General features: G+C 43.9%; 1 protein-coding gene across 1 annotated transcript in view; it reads left to right on the plus strand.

Annotated features, from left to right (window-relative positions):
- Positions 1 to 12,832, plus strand: part of znf423 (zinc finger protein 423) — a 143,415-nt gene that overhangs the window by 114,118 nt on the left and 16,465 nt on the right. Inside the window, 2 exon segments of the mRNA XM_048169047.1 lie at positions 3,269 to 3,400; positions 5,980 to 6,095. Coding sequence (XP_048025004.1) covers positions 3,269 to 3,400; positions 5,980 to 6,095 — 248 coding nt within the window.

Consider the following 12,832-nt stretch of genomic DNA (forward strand, 5'->3'; position numbering starts at 1 on the left):
GGGCCAGGCGAGAGGTGCTGAGCCACATGGGATGTGCAGCTCCCATCTACACAGCTCATTTGTGTGCCAGTGCATGCTACAGGGGGTGATGGGTGGAGAGAGAGAGCAAGATGGAAGGAGGGAGGCACTCTCATATAGATGGGCCCGTCCCAGTGGAGCGGCGCAGGCCAGGGCGCCACCTGGCTCCCCCTGGTCAATTAGCTGGAAGCACATTGGCCAAGCTTTGCAGCAGCAGCCACTGCAGAGGCGCAGCGGCAAGGCGAGTCGGCCTGCTCAGTCGGTGGAATAACAACCTGGAATACCACATGAATACGTCCTTTACTCATTTGCTTTCCGCCTATCTTTTTGCGCGATCGCTGTTTTCTTGATTCGATCCTCTTGCCGTTTCTCTCTCGCACTCCCTCACTGCCTCCCTCCCTCTATCGATGTCCTGGAAAGCCCTCATCAGTGATTCTGCGAATGTGTGGCGGCTTCATGCCGTTTCTCAATTAAGATGCTGCATACCTTTAGAGGCGGCCAGTCTTCTTTTTTCCTCCTGTTCTTTCCTTCTCAATTCCAGTTAAATATTCTCTCAGACGCACATCCCTGCCTCTAGTTGCTCTTATATCTCTATTTTCCCTCCTGTTCCTCCCTCCCTTCCTGCTTTACTTAGCACAGGCTCTAATAAGCAATGAATATGGGGTGAAATTCTTTGAGGAGAAAGGGTGAATGGTAAATTGTTTAACCTCTAACGTAAGCCACATATAGATAAGAATATAAAGGGGTCTTGCTTTCAATCAACCTTTTTTACATTGTGACATGCAAAGACACTGTGTGTATGTATGTGTGTATATATACATATATATATATATATGTGTATATATATATATAAACAACATGCCAAGCATCAATGCTTTTCCGAGATGAAGGGAAGGAATCTGAAATCTCTTCGGTTTGCCTTTCACGATGTGTCGCAGTGCTTGTAAAGTCCTTTTGTTCTTTTTTTAACCCCCAGTTAGTTTCAGTTATGAAAGAGCGTGTTGTTGTCATGCACTTCCTAGGCCCTCTGCTGCACTCTACACGTCTGTCTTCTCCTCTTTAGTGGTGTGATGGCTCCCCTAGCACACTGCAGTCCCCCTCTCTGAGACCTTTGTGTCAGCCTCACTGATCAAATGCTCTCCCTGACAGCACTAGTCTGGTTTGCAGTAACAAGCAACGGTAATCCCAACGTAGCCCCATCACTCTCTCATATAGACACACAAACACACACACAGACAATGAAGTGGAGAGCTTAGTGTTTCTGCGCAGACTGGAAAATAGATGATGGAGCATGTTCTGTACTTACTGATCAACTGCAGTTCTTTCGGAGAGAGGCTTACTTTTACTGCACACACACGCATGCGGAAACACACATGCTCACAGGCCCCTTGGCTACCATTACTTTGTGTTGGACAGCCCAATTATCCCTTTGCTTTCTGCTTTCTTTAGCAGAATTCTCTTCCTCTAACTCTCCTTCTCTCATTTTTTCCCAATTTTTCACTTTGGTCTCACTTCTCTCTTGTTTCTGTGCATGTACATATTGTTTGATCCGTTCTTAGCCACGGAACAGATGTTGTCTCGTTTTGTCAAAAAGGATTCATTCAGTTCATCCTCATCCATGCATTGGCTCTTGTCTCGTGTAAAATGTTCCCCAAAATAGGGTATTGGTATTAGCTAGTATTTCTACTAGAAAACAAAGATACATTTACTTGTATTCATAGATTGTATTTTGGAGTATAAGTGTTTTTTCTCTTGTTTTATACTTAAAAAATGAAAAAATCTGCCAGTGCAATAAGACGGAATACTTATATCCTTATATCCTTGCTTCTCAAGTAATTGTATTTTGTTTTGAAAACCACTAATTAAAAACTGATTCAGTTTTATTACTGATGTGTGTAAAGTATGTGGTTCATTCACAGCTGTGAACTGGATCTTGTTTAGTACAAAACATTCCCTTAACTACTGTAGTTCAGATTTTCCTCCAAAAGGCATTTGACACACTAAACCCAGTCATAACCTCTTTCCGCTGCCGCTTTCATTCTCCTAAAAAGGAATCAGTTTTTCACTTGGTGCTGCATCCTTCTCATCCCTATCCTTGTTTGTTTGGTTTGCATCCGGAGAACGGATCTCATCTTGCATCTCGAGATGATCCGGTCTCGTTCAAACCGTGGCCCCCGAACTAGAGCAGATTTTTCTCCAAAAGGCATTTGACATATTAAACTCAGTCGTAACCTCTGTCCGCTGCTGCTTTCATTCTCCCCAAAAGGAATTCTCTCCCCCCTCCTCCCAAACGCAATGTCTTTTAGGGGCAGTGGGGGAGGACAGACCAAAGCTGTGCCCTTGCCAATCCCCCCCCCCCCCCCACTCTCACTGCCCCCTCCGCCTCTCCTCCCGCTCCTTTCAAACGGGGATTAGAGCACCCTTGTGTGGGCCTTTGAGACGGAGCGGAGATTGGAATCGGCAGAGGTGGCTTTTGGAAGGGAGGGGTGGGAGGTGGAGGTCAGGGTGATGGTGGGGATATATGATTGAAGACTTTATTAACCCTCCGCGCACCCTGTAGCTCAGCAGCAGGACTCTTTGGGTCTGTCTGCACGGGCCGGCGGGGTGCTGGACGCTTTGAGAAGACAGGGGTCTGGGAGACGGCGCAGTGGTGGCGTCAACCATACCCCAGGGCTCAGTTAGGGGCTCGGGGGATCGGGGTGGGAGTCTGGCAGCGGGTGTCTGATGGAGCGCAGGCAGGCGGGCCGGGCTCAGGCCTGTGTGGCGGGAGGGTGATAAGACGAGAGCAGAGGCGTCCAGCCAGGACACAACGCCCACCTTTCATCTGTCCCACACCAGCAGGGGGCGGCACTGATGTCACTCAGGCAAGCTTAAAATAGAGCAGCGGGCAGAGGGAGGGCACAGAGCCTGCAGCACTGGGGGGGCAGCAGGCAATTACCGGCCGGGAAAGAGACGGCACTGGGCAGAGGAGGGGGAGGAGGGATGGGACGGGTGGTCATACTGTCCAGAGCTGAAGATTATAAGCCTGGGACCGCAAATGATGTGCAAGGACAGAAAGAAACAGAAAAATGACCCTGTTCGCTCGAGAGAGCTTGAAAAGACTATGACCGTTCACTTACAAGATGGTTAATGTGTAAAAATGTCGTACCTTGTTTTTTGGCAGCATGTGTCTGTGTCTCTCTGTCTCGCATTCTCTCTGTCTGACCCTGCCGGTGTGTGTAACCTGTTGTATCGTGCTCTTGTGTTGCAGAGGAAGGCATCAATCATGAGTGCAAGCTGTGTAACCAGATGTTTGACTCTCCGGCCAAGCTCCTGTGTCACCTGATCGAGCACAGCTTCGAGGGCATGGGAGGCACCTTCAAGTGTCCCGTCTGCTTTACAGGTGAGGGGTCCGGCCCGGGGGGTTGGTGGGGTCGAGGTCGTAGGGTCAGGGGCAGTCAAAGAGTGGGGGGGGGGGGGGGGATACACACTGCCACTGATGGCAGGGGAAACTGCACTCAGTGTGTACGGTCACATGGTCATTCATGTGGCCATCTGCATTTAAATAAGCACCATTTAGCACATTCCTTTATGTAGGATCACATGCAAAACCACGTCTTTATTTTTTTTTTGTCATCTCTTCTCTTCTCTCTTCTTGTCCCAACCCTACCTGTTTTTTTTTGTTTCTACTTCTCTTATCCTTTTTTCTTTTCATCCTGTCTTTCTGCTTCTCTTATCTCAATTTATCTCACCCCTTCTCATCTAGTTTTTCATCTCTTCTCTTCTCATCTTTTTTAGTTTCTTGTTCCATCTCATTTCTTTTCTTCTTGTCTCATTTCACTTTTTTTAATCTTCTCTTTTCTTTTCCTCTCATTTCATTTTCCAAATTTTTAACCGTTCTCTTATTGTTTTATTAGATGAGATATTATTTTATCTCATCTAATACTTCTCTTCTTGTCTCCTTTTGTTCCATTTCTTTTTTTATCTTGTCCTATGTCTTTTCTTCTCCTCATTTATTTTTTTTAATTTTCTGTTTTCTCTTTTTTTCCAATTTTCTTGTCTGTTTTTCTCTTTTTTTATTTCTTAACTTTTAGTTTTCATTTTGTTCTTTCTCTTTCGTCTCCTCACATCTCATTTCTTTTTTTGGGGGGGGGGGGGGGGGGTTCTCTCATCTTCTCTCTCTTTTTCTCCCCTTCTCTCCATCTCATCCTCGTCTCCACCACTCACCCCCTCTCTCCCCCCTCCATTCCTCTGCTCCATTTCTCCTCCTTGTCCTGCTAATTGAACTGAATTAACTATTAAATTCATTGTTCATCCTGGTGAGAGAGAGGAAAGACCAGACATGGACTTTCTTTGAGAACACGGATCAACTTATGGCTTCTGGAATTCATATAAGATCAGAAATATACACATATACTGTAAATACATAGTAAATTATATAAATCAAGATCAGTTTCCCTAGACTTGAGATATTATGACACACTCTTATGCAGAAGCACACAATGGTTAATAAAGTTCAACGTGGCCAAGACAGGAGGCTGCGGTTGGTGCAGATATCCTGCTGAGCTGATGCTAAAGCTAATGAGAGCTGATCTACCCGCTGTGATGCCTGGTGGGACTCATGACCCCTGGGCAGATCGAGCCCCTGTCAGACGTCCCACTTTCACTGGACCAGAAGGCACTGCAGTAGAATAGACAAACAAGAGCCTGCAGTTAACTGGCTTCATCAAATCATAACGGCCATTTTGTATTCTGTGAAGTATCTCATATGAACTACTAGCTTTTTCTGTAGGCCAGTTGTCATGCTGAATGTCTTTGAGGTAAGAAGATCCATTGGTTGAGTGAGTGTGTGTGTTCAGGAGAGGAGAGGTCAGAGAATAAAGGGCAGGTTTATAGAAAGGCAGTGTAATCCGCTCTCACTCTCCAGGGTAGGACCCTCCGCGTACGTGTGCATTTAGTTAAACAGGCCCAGTGTGTGTGCGTCTCCTCGCACTAAGTTTGAAAGTCACTTTGGACTTTTTGTCGGCTAACCTTTGGGAATCAGAAATCATTACTTGAGCTTGTCAACATCAAAGACCAGTGTTGAAGGCCAAATTGTCCCCAGCACTGCAACAAGCCAATCTCCAGATAATTTTGCACTCGTTTTTTTTATTCATCTCATCTTTTTCTTCCTTCACCCATTCCTTATTTCTCCTCTTCCAGTTCCATCTTCATCCATATTCACTGTACACTCACTTTCACTCCTCTATTCATCCTTCTCTCCACCCCTCTGATCAAATCATTTGTTCTTTTGCCTTGTCCGTCCCTTTGTCTCCCTCTCTCTCTTCCTCCTTGTGGATTAGTTCTCCGTCTTTCTTTCACCTTTACCGAGTTGTTTGGCTACACCACGTTCTTTTCCCCCTTTCCTCCCTTACAGGTACGCAGTCCTCTTTTAAACTTTAACACTATTCCTGTGTGGCTCATGAATAAGTAAGCTGATGCCTTCTCCTCCAGGGACGCTCAATAATTCATAGTCTCCACACACAGCAAACTTAAGTTTACTGAAACAAAAAAAACAAAAAAAATACACGAACGGAATTTAAAAACCCGAGGATAGAGGAATGATTTATTGATAAATATCACAAGGTCTGGTGGGGATACTTTAGTCTGTCTCTGTCTCTCCCTCCATCTCCGGCTGTCATCCCCTGCTCTCCGATAAAGAGAGTTTGAGAGCTTTTCATTTGAGAACGCCCCCTCCCCCTTGTACTTTCCTCAGTGTCGACACATTGTCTCAAATCCAAAAAATTCATTATTTTTATTCTCCCTCTCCTACCCAAAGCGTGAAAGTTGGTAGTCATGGATTTTTCCTTTTTTTTAATTTCTCACTCAGGATTAGTTCTTAATCGAATCAGCTGTTTTCACAGCCAATTCGCCATACACTCTTGGGTAAAGCGTTTCAGCCAATCGTTTGACTGCTGTTTCCCTTCTGTCCTTTCCCCCCAGTGTTTGTTCAGGCCAATAAGCTGCAGCAGCACATCTTTGCCGTCCATGGACAGGAGGACAAGATATACGACTGCTCCCAGTGTCCGCAGAAGTTCTTCTTCCAAACTGAGCTCCAGGTGAGTAATGCACAATCACATGGCAGTTCTACAAAAGCATGGCTTTCTGGGATAAGATATTATATGGATATTCTTTTTTTTTTTCCATTCACAATATTCAACAATATTCCATGTGTCACCACATGGAGTCCTGAATAAACACAAAGGTTGTTTTCTTAAAGCTTAAAATGCTAAATATTCTAATGGGTAAGAATATTTTATTTTATTTTTTTATTTTAAAGGTAAAAACGGTGGATAAAAGAAGAGCACGTCAAAATAACAATTTGATGTAAACCATGCATTGTTACAGTTCCTAATATACTTACTCACAAGTGACTCTCTTTACTTCCCAAAGCCAATTTTTACTTACATTTGGCATAAGGAATGATAAGAAAAACTTGAATCTAGAAACAGCTATGTAGGAAATCTTCTGTGCCGTGATTGACCAGTCGGAATGAAATATTCCAGAAAGCTATGTAATAACTTCTGATGTTCATGTTTTAATGTTTTCTAATCATATTTTATGTGTCATATGTGCAGTGAATCTCCTTGTAGTAGCAAAATGTGTGATGTTTGGAGTATAGTATTATGTAGTCGATCTCAGTTAGCCCTGATAGACACAGATGTGACACAGATCACAGCTAATAAGGGAATTAAAGGGGAAAACAAGGTGCATCCTCAAGCCAGTAACGATTAGACCCATTACTCTGCAAATCAATCGCACCACCTGCTGTGACTGCTGGAACTCACATTCATCCACACACACACACGCATCGTCAGGGCAGACAACTGGGAATGCTGTCCCGGGCCCACTCTTGCTCACATTTGCAATGCATATACAAAAACAAAAACAAAATTAAAGGATTAGTTCACTTTCAAATGAAAATTACCCCAAGCTTTACTCACCCTCAAACCATCCTAGGTGTATATAACTTTCTTCTTTCTGATGAACACAATCGTAGAAATATTAATAAATCCTGACGTATCCGAGCCTTACAGTGGCAGTATGCATTACCAAACGAGTATGAGCTGAAGAAAGTGTCTCCATCCACATCCATCCGTCATAAACATATTCCACCCAGCTCCGGCCTTCTGAAGTGAAATGATGCATTTGTGTAAAAAACAAAAAATCCATATTTAACAAGTTATGAAGTAAAATATAGCTTCCGCCAGACTGCCTTCCGTATTCCAATTACGGGAAAAAAACAGAACTTGGTGTCGCGTCAGTTCCGTAAGTTGAATAGGGAAGGCATTGGATGTACAGCATAAGCTTTTTTAAGAGTATGGAAAGCGGTCTGGCGGAAGTTAGATCCTTTTAATCCTTTAAAAGCAAATAAATAAATATATTGCAATTGACCATAAAATCCTATCAAATGTTATAGTATTTTAATGCATTTATTATAGGTATTCTATTTTCTGCATTTTTTACTATAATGAACTCTTTTGGGACTGTGTTGGATCACATCCAGTGTAAAATCAAACAAAACAATTTGACAACCACTGTACCACTAAGCACTATATATGAAGGAATGTACACTAATCACAGTTCAGATGGCCTTGAGCAGTTATACTGTACAGACAACTGTATGCCCTACAGGTTCACGCTCAAGTTCACAGCACAATCTGATGTCTGACAGCTCATCAAAAGCCGTTTGGCTACTGTAACAATAACACACTTTGTCCACTTGACATTATTCCTTTCCGGATGAGTCTCTGTTTCTTTCTTTCTCTCCTTCCCTTTTTTATTCTGTTTCTTTTTGTCTTTGTTCTGTATCTGTTTCTCTTGCTGTCTCTTCTACTGTGATAGGTATAGTCTTTCTCTCTCTTTTACTGAATCCTTTATCTGAGTTCCCTGAGGGAGGCCCTGAACCCCTCCACTCTAAGACTGACACACTCACACACATATAGTCTTTAGCAAGTAAGCACTGCCGCACACGTTTACAAAGCGCTGCCACACTGTACACTTTTTGCAATAACTTTTTTTTTACAGGTATGGCACTGTGGTACCAAATGCCTCGTTCCTTTTGGCATGACTGTATGCCTTGATGTGCGTTCACACTGACAACGATAATTATTGACTTCTGGTCTGTTTGTCGCTGCTAAACACACTTTAAGAAGTTGTTCATCGATGTTTTTAAATATAAAAAGCCTTTATTGTTGTTGTTTGGTACCACAATGCAGTCTGGTTCTTTGTTGGTCAGGAGTTTTGTGTCTTCATTGCCCAACAAAAAGATGTTTTTTGTATAGAAATACAGACATTCTAGTGGCTGTGGTTTGATTTAAGCACCTCTGGATGTTCCTGGCCCGTGGTAATGATTCCCAGAGGAAGCAGACATGGCAGAGCAGTGAGACACATCTGCTGACTCAAGTTTAGCTGGAGATATCACAGAGCTGTGAGGTGAAAAATAGTATCAATTTTAGCACCAACACAAATGCAGACATCTCAGCCAAGCCTAAGGGCCAGGCAGGATTTAAATCTTAGACACACACACACACACACACACACACACACACACACACACACACACACACACACACACACTTTCCTCCCACACAGTCCCTTCTAAAGGGCTAGAACTAAATGTGCTGGTTAAAAAAGTTAGTGCTAACCGGTTAATTCCCCTTTAGGGACTTGTCTTTAGTGGTGCAACCTTACACTCTTATAGTATCAGCACTGTATTCAGTATTGTTGAAGAATTCTTATGACCATATTTGGAGATATTTGTGGATTGGAGTATTGAGTATTGGAGTCGACCAAATATAATACAGTTTAAGAATCTTAAGAACCTTATGAGCACTCTCATTTCCATTAAAGTGTGGTCATATTTACCGTTGCTCTGAAAAATGTCACAGGCAAAATCTAGTCACTTTAATAGGAATCCACGCAATCTGGAATTTTGCACACGAATGAAACATTTCCTCATAGAGATTCTTCAGGTTTTTCACAGGAAATTGCCAAGTAGACAATAGACAATGGACCTTTTTTGCACCGCGTGTGACCGCGCCTTGAGTGTTGGTGTTGGAGCCTTGCAGTTGGCAGACATGTCCCAACTAAAATGTGCTAAAACTAACAGTAATCTTACTGTACTGCTGCTTCAGTAGTTGCTTGTAGTTTGCAGTGGTCAGAAAGTTTTTGCTGTTGGAGCCTAAGCGGTTCATGCACATGACTGCACAAGGCTTTAAATTGATGCTAAACCGGGTTCGTACCTGACATCATTCAAACTCTTTATAATTCCTGTAACCTGTAACCGAACAATTTTGTTTTTTTTTGTTTTTTAAGTAATTTTATTATTTATTATACACAACTAGCTAGGTTCTCACTCAGATATTATAAAAATAAAGACCAGAAGTTTTGTATTGTGTGCATGGCCATCCTTACGGCGGTGCAACTGGTGCGACCACACCGGGTCCCGCGCTTAAGGGGGGCCCCCACCGAACCGGCCAAGGGGGAACTCATCCCCCCGGCATGCGAACGGACAGAGGAGGAGCCCCTGCTTCCCCTAACTCGCACTGGGCCGCGCCCTATGCTCAGTAGTTGGCAGTTTTCTGGTCCTGTTAGGCTCGGCTTAGGTAGCAGAGCTTTAGGTGTGAGTTTCAACCTTTCTCACAACATTTTCCGACCCCATTTCTCTCCATAAGTGGCAAACATAAAGGCCAAACATAAAATATAAAATGTGCCCGCTGAAAAGTTAACAATAATGTTAATATACTGTTGCTAGGTCAGTGGCAGTATATGAAGGCGATTGTTTCTCTCTTGGTCTCTCTCTCTGTGCTGATTATGGGGCAGACAGATTGAGTAGGGGGAGGACTGTGAATAACTCAGCCCACAGTGGCTGCCACAGGCCACTGGGGTCAGCTGCATCCTGCCCTAGCCCACGTTACATTCATCTTTGTGAGCTATGGGCCACCATTCCTGCAGCCCCCTCCAGTGCTCGCCTGTGTGTGTTGGTGGGTGGGTCTTTATAAGTAGCAGGCAGTGAGGTTAATAGCTTACTCAGGTCCATGACTTAATATTTTAGGGGCTTGGGGGTGTGACCTAAATCTCCTGCATGGCTTAAACACCCCACCTCTCCACGTGAGCCCCCGGCCGTGGTGTGACAGTGATATAAGGCCGGCGGCGCTGGGCATATGGCCGGTCAGTCCATTTAGCAGCAGGGGGAGCGCTGGACCCTGTCGGTCACTGTCTGCCTCACCCCGAGGCCGGCCAACCGAGATGCTCGTACCAGCCCATGGCTCAGCGGGCGTGCCCCATCACTCCCGTCCGCTCCGCCCCCCGCATCCACTCCGGGCCCACCTGAGCGGTGACGGCGGTGAGGAATAGAGCAGTCAGCCGCACAGACAACTCCGTTCCGATATCCGGGTTTTACCATGCTCATGCCCAGGTGAAATGAGACTTGAACGTGTGTGTACGTTGTTAACGAGACTGAATGGATGGACGGGCTTGACCTGTGTGCCCTACCCAACATGCCCTCCCAGTGCGGTCCCACTCTGAGTTAATCCTCACCTTCCCATGAGCCTTCGCAAGACATGTTACTGTATCATCCCCCTCTCCCTTATGGCAAACTTTGCTTCCATCCTTTATCTTGTCTCTAATTCTTTCTCTCGTTCGCACTCCCACCAACTCCCTCCCTTCCTCAAACTGTTTCCAACTCTCTCTCTCTCTTTCTCTCTCTCATTCGCTTTTTATGTCTCTCATTCTTTCTCCCTTTCCCATTTTCTTTTTTCTAGCTCCCAGAAGAGCCAGCCCCCATGCATATTTTAGCCCCTCTGTGTTGCCCCCACCCACCCCTCTCTCTCCGTCTCCCTCTTTCCTTTCTGCCTCTCCCTGGTGCCCCATAAATAGTGCAGATGTAAGCTGGTAAATAAGTGATGCTTCGCCCCGATCAGCGCAGCTAGACCTACTCTGCTGGATCCTCTACTCCTTTGTTAGAAACTTCAGAGACTTTTTGTGTGAGCAAGTGTGTGTGTGTAGATTTTCTTTCAGTTGTTATTTTGTTTCCCCAGGTGAACTCCCAACCGCCCACCCTTCGGCCCTTCCATAGGCACTGCTGTCACTCTCTGACAGCGCGCCTCATTTTTACACACTACCGGTTCTGATTGAGCCCTCCAGGGGGCGCCGCATTCCCCCCATGCCCCGTATCCCTTCCCTGCTGGTATGTGTGTGCGCACGTGGGTGTATGGTATTTCCTTTAGCGCTGGTTAATATTTAACTGTACTCAGCAGTTTGGATGGATGGATGGATGGGTGAGCGAGTGAGAGTGCGTGTATGAATGAGGGAAGGAGGAGGTCCTTTGCACTTGTTTGTTTGTTGATGCCTCCTTGTCTCTCCCATCCCCCCCCCCCACTCGACATTGCAAAAGTGTTGAATATTTGAGGGATGCGAGTTCTCATACAGCACTGAGTGGAGTGATGTAAGGAGGCAGTGTTCATCGGAGCTTACACACACACTAGCTTTCTCACACACTTTCCATTTCTCACAGAGGTGGAGGAAGAGCTTATATGATTTCAAAATACAATTCATATTCTGTATTGCACCTATTGGAGATGAGGTTTTTCAACCTTGTAAGCAAGCAGTCTCTACTATTATTGGTCATATTTAGGGTTACAGGTGTGTTTAAATCCCTAACCCTAACCCTAAGTATTTTAAGGTTATGTATACAGTACTGTTCAATTTAGGGGTCAGATTTTTCTTTTTTTTATTCAACAAGGATTGACTGAAAGTGACATTAAAGACTTTAAAAAAAAAAAAAAATTTTAAATAATTTCTGTTCTTTTAAACTTTCTATTCATCAAAGAATCTTGAACAGTGTTTCAGTTTTCACAAAAATTTTAAGCCACACAAGCTGTTTTCAACATTGATATTAATGAAATGACAATAAGAGATTTCTTTCAAAACATTAAAAAAATAAGACCAAAATCTTAAACAGTGGTGTATATAAAATATTAGTCTAGCAAAGCCAGACCTTCAGACTGACTCTATCGCAGCTTTCATTGGCCAAGGACCGCCCAAGAGTACATTTGACTGACATGTACAGCAACCAATCACAGTTCGTTTTGTTCCGCGTCATGTTTAGGGGCGTGAAAATGTAACGTCGATGTCTACAATAACAGACCGGCGTGCCTCTAGTAAATTATTCATTCAAGAACGTTGAACTTCACGTACTTTTGAAAATCCAGCATTTAGTTGATCCTGGTAAGCGTTCATTGTCACAGTTGTAAACACAATGGCGTTCTTCTTCCATGAGGGGGTTTGGCGTCACTGCATTTGTTTCCAGGCAGACCGTTGAAGAACATGACTCACACATCTCCCGGACATCCTGTAGAATTCAACCAACCAGATGACGACTTTGAAAATCCTGAAGTGTTTCCAATTAAGTGTGCCATATGCATCAGACGTTCAGCCAACGGTCTGTGGGCGTCTGAGGGTGAGACTAATAAAATATAGACAAAAAGCAATACGCACAACAATACACTAAAAAGAACACCTTAGAAACAAAATAGCCACTAACATTTTCTTCAGAAAGCATAAAATCTGGCTTAAACTAGAATTAACATTAGCATATGATCAAACAGGCAGTTTTTTACTTATATAGACTAACCCACATTAAGCAAATCAGAGAGTTAACAAGTGTAGAAGCTCCAAAAACATTCTTAAATCTGTTCCATTATGTGTCATATTAGAATTGTAATGTACGTGGAGAGTTTGTCTGGTGTGCTTTGAATCTGGTTTTGTGTGCTGTAGATATTGATATAGGTTT

Source organism: Megalobrama amblycephala, linkage group LG19 (assembly GCF_018812025.1).
Source record: "Megalobrama amblycephala isolate DHTTF-2021 linkage group LG19, ASM1881202v1, whole genome shotgun sequence".
Lineage (NCBI taxonomy): Eukaryota > Metazoa > Chordata > Actinopteri > Cypriniformes > Xenocyprididae > Megalobrama > Megalobrama amblycephala.